The sequence below is a fragment of the Hyperolius riggenbachi genome, chromosome 1 (assembly GCF_040937935.1).
Source record: "Hyperolius riggenbachi isolate aHypRig1 chromosome 1, aHypRig1.pri, whole genome shotgun sequence".
In the NCBI taxonomy this organism is placed as follows: domain Eukaryota; kingdom Metazoa; phylum Chordata; class Amphibia; order Anura; family Hyperoliidae; genus Hyperolius; species Hyperolius riggenbachi.
Genome location: NC_090646.1, coordinates 424517859 through 424531879, shown reverse-complemented (window position 1 = coordinate 424531879; position 14021 = coordinate 424517859). Strand labels below are relative to the sequence as shown.

General features: G+C 41.4%; 1 protein-coding gene across 10 annotated transcripts in view; it reads right to left on the bottom strand.

The window, feature by feature from the left end:
* Positions 1-14021, bottom strand: part of LOC137518649 (transducin-like enhancer protein 4) — a 175553-nt gene that overhangs the window by 62969 nt on the left and 98563 nt on the right. For all 10 annotated transcript variants that reach the window (XM_068236770.1, XM_068236777.1, XM_068236787.1 and 7 more), the window contains one exon: positions 1682-1801. In XM_068236770.1, coding sequence (XP_068092871.1) covers positions 1682-1801 — 120 coding nt within the window. The remainder of the gene's footprint in view (positions 1-1681; positions 1802-14021) is intronic.

Genomic DNA, 14021 nt, shown 5'->3' with positions numbered 1-14021 from the left:
ATCAGTATTTTGTCAATATATAATTGCTTCTGCTCGCAGATTGAACACAATGGAAGCATGTAGGCATGCACATATTCTATGCATGTTCATACACAGAGCAAACTAGCAAAAAAACAACCTTAGCTGATCGTTGCTATGCATTTACCTTCTATTGTATAATGCAGAACACAGACACTGGAGTGTCTAAAGCGGTCAATTGATTGTTGTCATCGTGAATAAAAAGTTTTAAAGAACAAGTTTTGTTGTTTGCCAAGAAATGAAAGCATCTGAAGAAATAGGAGCCTTTGGGCATGACATAAGTTAAGCATGCTGCCCTAATATTTATAAAGCTGAGCTGTATCAATTTTATTACTCACTAGCCAGCTGGTGACGCACACTATGCAAGGCAGGAGTGTGCATTCCATCTCTTTGGTCATTCAGAGGCAAATCACAGAGGGGCGGGGCAGGAGGGGTGAACAAACAGCATCACCTTGCCCTTGCCTCACTCCCAGTCCACTTCAAATACCTTCTGTGCAACCTGGGACATAACTGGGGGGGGGGGGGGGCAACGTCCATGGTCCAGTCACTTCAGGCTCCCTTCAAGGCTTAGAGGACAACTGAAGTGTGAAAATGATTTTATTTTTATTACTATATATTTTATTTCCTTTTAGACAATGCCAGTTGCCTGGCAGCCCTGCAGACCCATTTGGCTGCAGTAGTGTCTGAATAACACCAGAAACAAGCATGTTGCTAATCGTGCCAGAACTGACAGTGTCAAAAACACCAGATTTTCATATGCTTGTTCAGGGTCTATGGCTAAAAGTATTAAAAGCAGAGGAACAGCAGGACTGCCAGGCAACTGGTATTGCTTACAAGAAAATAAGTATGGCAACCTCCATATCCCTCTTGGTTCAGTTGTCCTTTAAACACTAACCCTCATTATCAAAATAAGTATATGCACATATTTTATTTATTTTTCATAAAGTGGCAAATGGTTTATAGTTTTCTGATTTTATGGTTGGTGTGCCTTTCTCTTTACTGTGACATGAGTCATACTAAGGGCCATTAAATTCGCTTCAGGTGGTGTGCGACTAAAATGGGATTAGTTTCAGATTTTTACTATTGTTTGTGTTCCTGCTGGGGAGATTACCTTACTTCCTGTTCCAATGCCAAGGCATAAGCACCCTGCAGGTAATTACAAGAATTCAAGAGGAAAGCAGTACAGCTTAGATAGCTAGAATACAGAATTTGTCTCATTTACATGACAGTGTTGTAAGGATGGGTATAGGCCTGCTGAAATATAGGCATACTATAGAAAGCAAAACTTACATAAGGAACCGTAGCAGTTAAAAATAGTGCTCTAGGTAACAAGTGCTCTACAGCAACATATTGATGACAAAGTAAACACACAAGCCACATGAACTTTACTAACGTCTCGCTAAACAAACGCTTGACTACATCTAGTCTAATCAAATACACCCTTAGGAAATATTTAGGCTTCTTTATGATCCTTAAAGCATATTTGTTTCTCAGCGATAAGAGGCATGGCCACTAGTCACGTTCAACCAATAATATTCAATATAGCACACAAAAGCAATAAATGCATAAATATAGCACAGTATTACTGCACAGGGAGTAGGTTTACATTACATTGCTTCTGTCATTATGAAAACGGATGCACAACACACCATCGTGTACTTACATAACGAGCTGCTATGTCTTTTTCTTCAGTCTTTTGCTTTTTGCTGTCTGACGAATAGTCGGCTGAGTTTCTGTGTTTTTCTGCCGCTCTGAAGCTTGCGGACGGGGACACAGAAGAGCTCTGAAAAAAGGTAAGGTGTTCCAAATTTAGTGGCACGGCCAAAAAAGACAAATCTGATAATTTCAGAAAAAAAGCAGAGGGAGACATCAGCTGGCTTCTGCTGGTTTCCAATCTTCAACAGCAATCACCACTCATTCACAGAGCCAACATAACAATGCAAGAGCTATTCACAGCTACAATGTTGACAAAGCACAGCATATTAAAAGAACAGCTCTTAACATAGCATACACTGCAATAAAAGATGGTGTGATCATTTTCAGGTTTGCAGTTTGCAGCATTACAAACATAATTATGCTGATGCGTTTACAGGTTTTTAAGGAACATGGAAGAGAAAACTAGATAAGTACACTTTCAGCAAGTGTTTACACCTCCTGCTGTGGTGACAATGATGAGCAGTTTCTTTGAGGCTGAACACAGCTAAAGTTCTTCATCATTTTCTCTCCCTCAGACATATTCTAAGAGTACGATTTGAATGGCTGACTGTAGAAATTCATTAAACGTTTTGTAAATGATAATAAAAACCAATTGTTATATCTTAAAAATGGAAGTATTTAAGGCACAGATTCTGTCTTTGGCAATGAAAATAATTTTCTTCTGTTTTATCCAGCCACAAGAGAGCAGTTCAAATACGATAGTCTATTAAAGGGCACCTGAACTGAAGGGAAAAAAAAAATACACAGTGGCCATAGCGCTGTGTTCTTTAGCGCCGGCCTGCACACTATCTCAGTCCTGTGATGCACATTTAAACCCTCAACTAAACCTAGTAGGAGCCAGGGTGCATGCACTGTCCTTGCCCCCCTTTGGTTGTGCTCTAGAATGGCTGTGCACAGCAGCAGTGGGTGTGAGCATTCTGGGCATGCAGGGCATGGAAACATTTGTGACCGCCCATAAATTCATACGTTCCCCGCCGAGGCTTCTGAATACAGCCATGGGGGAGCCCGCACAAAGAATGGACGGAGCATGCATGCTTCAGACAAGAGCAGAGGGGCAAAGCACCAAACCAGAGGACAGGTCGGCAAAGCCACATGGGTCAAAGATTATGGCGGAACTGAAGAAACTTGTTGCCAAACTCACATTTATTTTCAGTTCAGGTGTTCTTTAAAGAGTACCTGAACCAAGTAAAATTAATTTAAAATAAACACATGATGTGCCTGCAAGTGAACATAATATACTTACCTCACCGTTCGTTCCTCTCAGAAGCTCACCATTTTCTCGGACAATGATCCCTTCCAGTCCCGACCAGCTCTAGTCATACTTGTCTCCCTAAAAGCTGAAGGCCTTATAGGGAGCCCTTCCCTGCTTTTGGCTAATCTACATTGGGTTTGTGCATGTCCGCACACAAGAGGGCGATACCACAGGTTCATGGAGCGCTGAGCTGGAAGCGGTTATGAGGTCAGAGCAATTTTCAAAAATGGAGGATGGAGAATTCAATTTATTATCACGTGGATGAAAGGAATGCTGGAGAGGAGAAAGACTAATTATTATTATTATTTAGTATTTATATAGCGCCGACATATTACGCAGCGCTGTACAGTGTGTGTGTGTGTGTGTGTGTGTGTGTGTGTGTGTGTGTGTGTGTGTGTGTGTGTGTGTGTGTGTGTGTGTGTGTGTGTGTGTGTGTGTGTGTGTGTGTGTGTGTGTGTGTGTGTGTGTGTGTGTGTGTGTGTGTGTGTGTGTGTGTGTGTGTGTGTGTGTGTGTGTGTGTGTGTGTATATATTGTCTTGTCACTAACTGTCCCTCAAAGGAGCTCACAATCTAATCCCTACAATTGCCATATGTCTATATTATGTAGTGTAAGTACTGTAGTCTAAGGCCAATTTTAGGGGGAGCCAATTAACTTATCCGTATGGTTTTTTTGGGAGTGTGGGAGGAAACCGGAGTGCCCGGAGGAAACCCACGCAGACACGGAGAGAACATACAAACTCTTTGCAGATAGTGCCCTGGCTGGGATTCGAACCAGGGACCCAGTGCTGCAAGGCGAGAGAGCCAACCACTACGCCACCGTGCTGCCAATGAGTAGAATATGCAGGAGTTACCGTACGTATAACTATTTTACCCTTTATTTTTCGGGTTCAAGTTTGCTGTAAGTTATCTTATCTGCAGCGTAACTTACTAGCATGCACATGATCACGCCTCACCCAATTCCTTTTGAAGATTCATGTTGTAAGGAACTTTGTAGAAGACAGCATGAGTCATCAGAAGGCAGAGGGGAAAGGAGTGATCACATGGAAATCTGCATAAGCAGGGTCGAGCAAGATGCAACAATTTTCATGTGGCTAGATAAAGAATAGGCATGCATTCTCGGAAGGGAACCATCTACCGCTTGTATGAGGCTTAAAAGGACACTTGAGCCAGAAATAAAAAAGAAAAAAAAAAAAAATCAGTTTTACTTTCCTGGGGATTCCACCAGCCCCCTATGGAGCCTCCGGTCCCCCGCTGCCAGCTAGTTTCGGTTTCTCTGACAGGCCTGGTCATGCGTATTTTTCTTTGCGTTCCTGTCTGCACTAGCGCCCTGCACCTGTGCAGGACACATTACTGAAGACGGGAACATGAAGAATGATACGCGCGGTGAGGCCTGCGCAGGCGCAGAAAGCCCACCGACTCCCTGTCAGGGCTTGTCAGCGAAAACTAAACTAGCTGGAGGCGGGGGTCCGGAGGCTCCGTGAGTAACTGCAAGGGCATGAGATGGCTGGAGGGGGCTGGTAGAAGCCCCATGCAAGTATAACTGATTTTTTTAATCCTGACTTAAGTGTCCCTTTAACAAAACATGGCTTTTTAAAACACTTCTGTTTCAGAAATTAACAGTGAATTCGTTTACATGGATCCTGTACAGGGTCACGTAAAAAACTATACTTTATGAGTGATAAACCTATTCAAGTGTTCAGATCAATTAAAACTTTATGGATTTCCCCATTAAATTATTTACCTGGAGGTAAGTACACACACACACACACACACACACACACACACACACACACACACACACACACACACACACACACACACACACACACACACAAAAAAAAGCATATGTAATTTAAATACTAAAATACTATAAATGTGTTGCAGTAACTATTACAAATGTGTTTTTTAATTAGGAAAAAGTGAAATATAAAAATATTTGGTGCTCCACCTGCAGGCTTGATATCTTTTTTTCAACTTCTATGTAAAATCTTGTTTATTAGCATTTTACAGTAAACAAAAACTAAAATTACAGCTTAGCCAAAGCAGAATTTCAAACTTTTCATAAAAGGAAAAATATGGTGACCAGACTTCACATTGACTGATATATGGCTGTCAGAATTATGTTAACAGCACCCTACACAGTGTAAAAGAAAAACTGAGCAATATGAACAAACCTAAATACAGTAAATGTAAGTTTGTATGACTCGATGTCTAGTAGAGACTATAATCAACTGTAATTGATCTAGATTTGGAACCATGATCTATAACGATTCATAAAAAGTGAACAAAAAACTTATGGCAGCCAATGAGAATACGTCCCCAACACCAAATGTGCAAGATGGCAGCCAGCAAAGCATGACACTCAAACTGCACCGCTAGTATGAGCTGAATTCCTGTATGAACGCACTCAACCCAACAAGCCAGAAAAAAACTAGGTACATCTCTGTTTTTTGTGGTGTCTATACTTCTGTGATGGGAGCTACACATCTACCTTTAAAATAAAGAGGACTCTTCCAATGAACCTACTGATCTAATGAAGGGTGATTTGAAAACCTGTGAGGAGAGGGGAGTGTGGAACACTGCAAAATGACTTAGGGAAGTAGAGGTGGAAATACTATTACTACTACACTTTGCTAGGATGCAGATGCTGCAAAGCTAATAAATGGAGGCACATAACTTAGCATTTAGGGAAACTATAAGGGTACATGCACTTACATATATAATACTATTCTCCGTTCTACTCATCACTGATGGCACATTCGTTTTTTTTTTTTTAGAACTTTAAACTGTATGTGACTGTCACTTTCCCACTACAAGTTTTAGAGCGGATAAGAAAACCTCAAGTCTAATGAAGTGCAGGATTGGTGATATAATTCAGCAGAAGTTATTTATAATGGACTGAAAAAGATGTCAAATTGCTCCACTGAAGAAACCGTGGAACTGACATGTTACAGACAAGCCTATATGTCCCATTTAACATGATAAAATGACCACTTCCAATCTGTTAAACAATGTATGTTGTACCCCATAAAGCACTGCAGAACACACCGCTTGATAAAGGGAGGCTGAACAAGGAACGCAACCATAATTTGGCTGTTCAAAAGTAAAGACTTGTAGCTTTACTCTATACACGGTAATGCAGAAGGGCCATGTTAGCATCCTAATGCTGGGAATACACGGCTCGATTCTGAGCTGATAAGATGGTTAGATAGAGAATTTCCGACATGTCCGATCACTGATCAATTGTTTTGCTGCTCGATTTGTCATTGAAGTGAAGTGAATTGAAAAAAAAAGATAAGAAAAACATGCTGAAGATAAGAGAATTGAGCGGGCAAACCGATCAGGTGCAGAATCGAGCGCCAGAATCGACCCATGTGTTCCCAGCATTTTACTTCATACCCTTCTTAGCATGTGGTGTCATGTTTGCCTTTCCACTGTAAGAAGTCCAGGTAAAATTATTGTGAGATTTTCTGAAAGTCACAAGGTTATAAAAAGCCAGAAGGTCTCCACCTATATTATCAGCTCGGGATAATAAGAATTGTATGAATAATGTTCACATACATTGTGTAAAAGTAGACGCCTTAAGTAAAACAATTTCTTTCTTTCCACCCTAGATATAAAGTTGAAAGATATCTGTGTTACTTCCCCCCTATAATACACAATGTACTAAGCCCTCTTTCCCGCCACAATAGATTCTTGATAAATATAGGTGGAGTTTCCATCATTGCCCAGATGCAAAGATTTTAAATTATCCTGGTTTCAGCATCAGAAATACTTCCTATATCTATATTTTACATATTGTATGTAACCCCACCCTCCCAATGGAGTTTAACATAAGCTATTTAAATTATGCAATCTCCTGCCCCAGAGCACTCTGGGAGACCAAGTGGTGTTTCTGCTTTCTCCGGAACACACCAACTTTCCACAGTGATGTCTGTGTACTACTGCGCAGGCACAGAGCGTTACGGCCGCGGGTGCACAACAGGGGGAGTGCGGACGGACTGCGCCAACTTGCGGAGATGCCAGGGCTTCTACGGGATGACCCAGGAGGCAGAGGAGGACTGCGAAGGACCGATTAGCCTGAAAAGGCCTGGAGGAAGCCACAGGTATGTATACATTTTCTTTTCTGTGATCTCAGGTACACTTTAAGCAAGGGAAAGATACATTTCCTCACCTCACAATGTTTCGAATGGACTCCAGAAAACCTGTCCGTGCACTGGCAGCCCCCAGCATTAGAGCTGGGAGAACTTGTGTTAGATTTATACAAAAAAAAATACCGTGGGACAAAAGCAAGTAGGATAACTATATAAATAAAAAGAAGGGAAACATTTTATTGTAGGTTTTGCCATATTTCTGCTTTAAAATACACCAGTATAAAGGTTGACCAATTAATGTTATGATTTTTACTTTAACATTAAGTCTTTACAAAATGTCTATTTTTTCACAGACTATTTTAGATTTTGCATATTTTTTAAATCACAAACCTAGTAGTTTTTACAAGATACGGGAAAAAACCCTTCCTATGCATAGACCGTTCTTTTCTGCTCAGAAACTTTCGTCATTTTTTCACAATACGTAGACCTGAATCGGTTTGGTAACGGCGAAAAATATACCTTCATGCACATACGGCCAGTGTGATGCAAATAATTCCCCACTGCATTCAGATCTTACGGAGATTGAAAATGGACCTGTCAAAATAACTGTCTGGCTCTTTTGCTTGGTCCAGTTTCAAGCTCCATATTATTATTTAGTATTTATATAGCGCCGACATCTTCTGCAGCGCTGTACAGAGTACATTGTCTTGTCACTTAACTGTTGCTCAGAGGGGCTCACAATCTAATCCCTGCCATAGTCATGTCTATGTATCGTGTAGTGAATGCATCATAGTCTATGGCCAATTTAGGGGGAAGCCAATTAACTTATGTGTAAGTTTTTTGGGATGTCGGAGGAAACCCATGCAGACATGCGGAGAACACAAAAACGCTTTTCAGGTAGCGCCATGGCTGGGATTCAAACCGGGTACCCAGCGATGCAAGGCTGGAGTGCTAACAACTACGCCACCGTGCTGCCCATACAATTTACATGGAAAATAATTGTGAGACGAAATTATTTGCATCCCATTGTGACCATCTCTATCCTACTGTTAAGTCAGAGTTAATATTTAATGCTTGCACAGTGCTAAGTTATGAGATCCGTGAAAACCTATCAAGAGATTAGCTTTTATCAGTCCCTTTTAGAATGTAAGCCTTTGGCAGGGTTAAACACCCCCCCCCCCCCCAAAAAAAAGGGTCCTTCTTGATCTTGCAAACCCACCAATAAACTGCTTCTGATGGATTAACTGACTTGAATTGCTGGTTCTCTGTAAAGTTGCATGATCATGTATCGTGTACCCGGTTTGCGTGTATAACCTGATGCTACCTCTCTGTCACCACTTATTAATATTATATGCATCTCAAATTATTGTCCACTGCTGCGTACTATGTTGGCGCTTTATAAATACAATAAAGGATTTCTTACTAGTTGCCAAGAGTTACTATGCAGGACTGCTGTTGGTTTCCCAAGAGAGGCAGTAACAGATATGTTTGCAATAGGTTAAAAAGTCACACGCCCCTCTTCTGAGCTGTCATTGTTAGCACTATGTAAATATAATGAAGGAAGTTGCCAAGGAATGTAAATATTACCTTGATTACAATCACAGTGCACATTAGCCTGGTGCAGTTTGCACTTGTCATGTCTTGGTTTATATATAGGTCTGAATTACGTGATCTCTCTCTCGCCATATGCGCCACAGTTGTTGGTCTGACACCATATAGCTCGTTTGTTGTTGTACAGAGCCTGAGGTAATTGCAGCAAAGCTGCTTCTTTAATTTCACTAAAATACTTGAGCATATCTCATTATAGCTAACACAAAGCTCTCGACAGAATGGCTCATAGGAGCAGTGTCAGTTTAGTGTGTTGCCACAGGGGAACAGAGTGTGTCCTGACATGTCTGGATAACATGGAAGAGCAGCTCATTGTAATGTGATAGGCTTAGCTTTGTTCCTGTTTTTGAGTGTCCTTTTGACACTGCTAATGAGCGAGAATATAAAACGATACCATATTGACAAGCTTGGTCTACTCCCAGAGTAAATTGCAAAAGTTATTTGAGACGGTTGGATGATTCCTCCCCCAGCACTTAATTGCTGGTATGAAAATTTGTATTCATTTTGTAGGCTGCACTGGGTTTGAAGCATAGATTACACACGCTAGACGTACAATGTACCCATCCTCCCAGCTAACGCTTCTGTTGACTAAGTGGATGTTCCTGAATTACAGCCCTTCAGTCTCAGATTGCCACCCACATCTCTTATTGAAAGGGTGAAGGTTTTAGGGAGTGTTACAAGCTGCCAGTTATGGAGTGATGCAATCTCTCATGTACAGTGTATACATTGGAAACCGCTGCCTAGGAATAATCAAGCAATTAGTGTATTGTATAACAGCCTGAAGTGGGATTGTTTTACTTTTTTTTTTCTTGCAGACACAGAGTAATAGCCAGAACATAAACAGTAAATCATTTTTCACCGCAGTGTGTGATAAAAAAAAAAAAAAAAGTTACAGAATATGTAACTCTCCCTATCTGCCTGCCAAAATAAACCTTTAACCTTCGTTTACATACAGGTCAGTCTATGATACCGGCTTGAAGTGGTGCATGCCCTACTTTTGCCTTTGACATGCTGTAGATTTAGTACACATACACACACACACACACACACACAGTCAGAGCAGCCAATCAAACAACAGCAGGTGATGTGAAGCAATGGTTTTGATTGGTTGCTCCTATTTCAGTCCTGCTTTCTTTGCATTGGCCTTGATACAGCAAACCCATTTTGTTGCCATATGGTAGCACTGAAGTAAGATATACTCGCAGTGCCCTTTTATTTGTTAGTGGAATGGTGTCTAGTATATTTTGAGATACTTTATTATTTTTCTTGGTGTATTTGACCCTTCCACACATGTGTTTATATCCGTGCTGTTTTTTTCCCTCCATAAGCAGTTCAATTTCTAAATAGTTTTTTTTCCTTTTTAAAGTATAGTGGTTAAAATGTACTTATTCAGCTTGATCTCTTTGCATTAAACTTAATAACCCTCTTAATGTGGAAGTGAAGCTTGCAGTAGAGTTTCAAGTATTGAAATTGCTGGCCTGCCGTCTCAAGCAAAATGCAATAATCTGTTCTCCCGGGCATTTACAAAATGATGGCTGTGTTAACCATGTAATAGCCTAGTGCTTTGTTTTTGTCACTTAATTGAATAAAACATTTAGTGCTAATTTAAAGGCCGATGAAAGCCTAAATTCAAATATCAATCAGGCTGATTAACGAATATAAACAGTGTATGGAAGCACACTACAGTACAGAATACTTTCTTGGGTCAGATGCGCTTGGGACTATAATGCAGCCTGCCTTGTCTCCACCCTGGCTGCAGCTGCTGGGCGGGTCCGTTCAGGTTTGACCATGTGACTCACAAAGTTGAAAGAATAGATTGCAGTGTTCATTTCCTACCATCCAACACTACTGCATGAGGAACCAGGCTTTTTGGTTAACAGGAAGTAGGGAGCGGCAACTGCAAGAACTCAGTGTGGGGGGAGTGAGGATGAACAAGTGGTGCCCCTGCAGGGGCTTCAATAGAAGAATAGAGTTCTGTCAAATTAAGAAAGAATGATTTACTTTTACATTGAGTTTTGAATCAGGATGATACCATTTATTGGCTAACTTAGAGATGAGTAAACCGTGAGCTTTCGGCTTATAAAAGCCTTCGTCGGACTGGTTTCTGATCAAAACTGAAAAACACAGCTTATATACACTGACATAGAGGAGAAACATTCTTTAGCAAACATAAATGTAATTAGATGCCTTAACTGTTACTCAGGAAGCTTTCCCAGGCATCCTGGCTAAATTGATAAGATCAACAGTTCCTTCAACATAACATAAAGTAGACTCTGGTGATGGGGAGACATGGTAAATTCTGAGTTCAAATTGTAAGTGGGCTGGTTACATGCACCATTAATTCTAAGCTAAAGAGAATTGTGGCATTTGAAACCAGCACATGAAAGCAAATGAAATGAAGTGTCAGTAAACACCATCTTACACAGCATATGACACAAAAAAATGAATGAAAAGATAGAAAAAATTAAATAATTGTGGCATTTAAAAACCATCGTCCAGCACAAGAAGTTAGAGTCCTTGTTTAAACCATCTTCTACAGTTTTGAACCAATGTATCAACTTTGTTTCTTGTGTTAGTCTCATGTTTTCCGATTTGAAGCCACCCATTAATACAGTGACCCGAAAATTGTGTAAACTGTGTCCAGGTAAACAAAAGTGTGTTGGTATTGGGAGATCAGTATATTTTGTATTATCCTTTTTTCTGCTGTTAATAGTGAACCTGTGGTGTGTTATGCGATCACGCAGTGGTTGACTGGTTTCTCCCACATAAACTCCTTTGGGGCATTTTGCACACATGATCAGGTATACCACATTAGATGAGTCGCAGGAAAAGGTACCTTGTACTTTGTATTCCTGTTGTGTACCTGGTATTAGTATCCTGTCTGTGGAATGGATGCGTTTACAGGTCCCACACTTTCCCTCGGCAGGGGAATGTTCTATTCTGTTCTGGCCTATTTAAGGCACTCCTGACGATCATCTGCTTAAGATTGGGTGGCTGTCGGAACGCTAGGAGGGGAGGTTCAGGGAATATCTTTTTCAGTCTCTGATCCTTGTGTAGAACAGTATGAAGTTCTTTTGCAATCTTTCTTAAGATTTCCAGGCGTGGGTTGTAGGTGACCACCAGTGGGACACGGCTCTCTTCCTGGTTCTGCTTGTACTCCAGGAGCTGAGTCCTAGGGATGTTAGCTTTCTTGATTTGGGTCTCAGCCATTGGAGGATTGTATCCCTGTTTAATGAAATTCTTCTTCAGGTAACCCAGGTGTTTCTCTCTGTCATCCCTGTCAGAACAGATCCGATTGCATCTTATTGCCTGGCTGTAAATTATGGAATTCTTTATGTTTGGGGTGGAAACTGTCATACCTGAGGTATGTGGGACGATCCGTCGGTTTGCGGTACAAGGACGTTTGTAGGCTGTTCTCTCTGATGTAAATGGTGGTGTCAAGAAAGTTAATCTCCCTGTGAGAGTAGCTCAGTTTCAGTTTGATTGTGGGATGAAAGGCATTGAAGTTCCTCTGAAATTGGCTAAGATCCTCCTCACTTGCAGACCAGATGATCAAGATATCGTCTATAAAGCAGAAGTAGGCCATGGGTTTTATATGACACGTATCCAGGTATTCTTCTTCAATCTTTGCCATGAAGAGATTTGCGTACTGCGGTGCAAACCGTGAGCCCATTGCCACTCCCATTTGCTGTAAATAGAGGTCCTCTCCAAAAGTGAAATAATGGTGGGTGAGAACGAATCTCATCAGTCCAGCAATTGGCTTTATAGGTGTGCCCAAACCTTGAAGATATTTGCGACAGGCCGCAATACCATCATTATGGGGAATGTTGGTGTACAGAGACTCTACATCCCTAGTGGCAAGAATGGTGCCTCCAGGCACTGGGCCAATGGCTGCCATTTGGTTCAGGAGGTGTGTAGTATCCTGTATGTAGCGTGGTCTTTTACAGACTAAAGGTTTCAAAATGTTTTCCAACCACCCTGAGATATTCTCTGTGAGAGTCCCATTCCTCCTTCATATAGGAGCAAATGACTTACTTCCTCTTGGAGAGGATTTACTTGCCATTTTTCCCCCATTCTAAAAAGTGTCTAAGGCCTGGAGCTCACTAGCAGTACATTACTAAGCCATTCCTAAGCACTTGTGAGCATTGCATTAGCAAGAGCTTTCCAAATCACTGGCCTACTTATATACTATAATGTAATAATTAGACGACAATGCACTGAAATATAATCATCAGATGTTATAATTTGGTGTGTGTGTGTGTGTGTGTGTGTGTGTGTGTGTGTGTGTGTGTGTGTGTGTGTGTGTGTGTGTGTGTGTGTGTGTTTTTATTACACAGTGTTTGTTTAAGTGAATTTGTCAGTATTTTGCAATCTACTGTCATATTAGCCTGTATGAAATGTTCTGTTTATCGAGTTAGCAGTCTTGTACCGTATTGTGCGTCTGTTCTGTCGACCTGGAAATTTGCTTTTATTCCCCGGTACCTGAATCTATGGTTTTCTGCTGTTCTCCGGAGAAAAGACATTTGTTAATTCAATGTGCTGTGCATACCAATTAGTCTCGAGCTATGATTATGCTGTCTGAATAGCACCATGCATCTTTTTCTTTCTCCCTTAACCTCACTCTACGCCATTTATCCGGAGATTGTGAACTGATGTTCTCCTCTGCAATCCCTTTCTCCTTTTGCTTTCTATATGTCCCCAGGCTCTTTCCGACATATTATTTTTCTAACTGCTCATATCTCTTTCCGGAGCTTGTGTGGAAGCTTTATCACTTAACACCTCATTGAATAGTAAGAACTTGTTCCCACTCCTCCTGTCCACAGCAGCCATGTTCAAATGCAGAGTAACATACCCCAGAGAGGTTGTATTGTTGGTGAAAAAAGGCTTTTAAGTTTCTATGTAATGTCTGGCGTGGTTAAGCATAGAGCTAGAGATCCTGCTCCATTTTGTTCTTAAAGGGACCCCTAGGCTAATGCTACGTTAAACATAAAAACATACATTACGGTTTAGTCTTTTTTTTTTTAATACACCATTCACGGAGGAGGTAAATACTGCATGAGGCATGCCACCTTTAACCTTCCTGGCGGTAACCAGTAGCCGGTAGCCGCGCAGGAGGTTTTCTCAGGCCCTGCTGGGCCGATTTGAGTAATTTTTTTTTTGCTGAACGCAGCTAGCACTTTGCTAGCTGCGTCAGCACTTCGATCGCCGCCGGCCACGCTCGATCATCGCTATCCGCGTCGCAACACAGCCCCCCCCCCTAGACCCCTGCGCTGCCTGGCCTATCAGCGCCAGGCAGGGGCAAGGGGTGGATCGGGACTCCCTTAGACGTCACG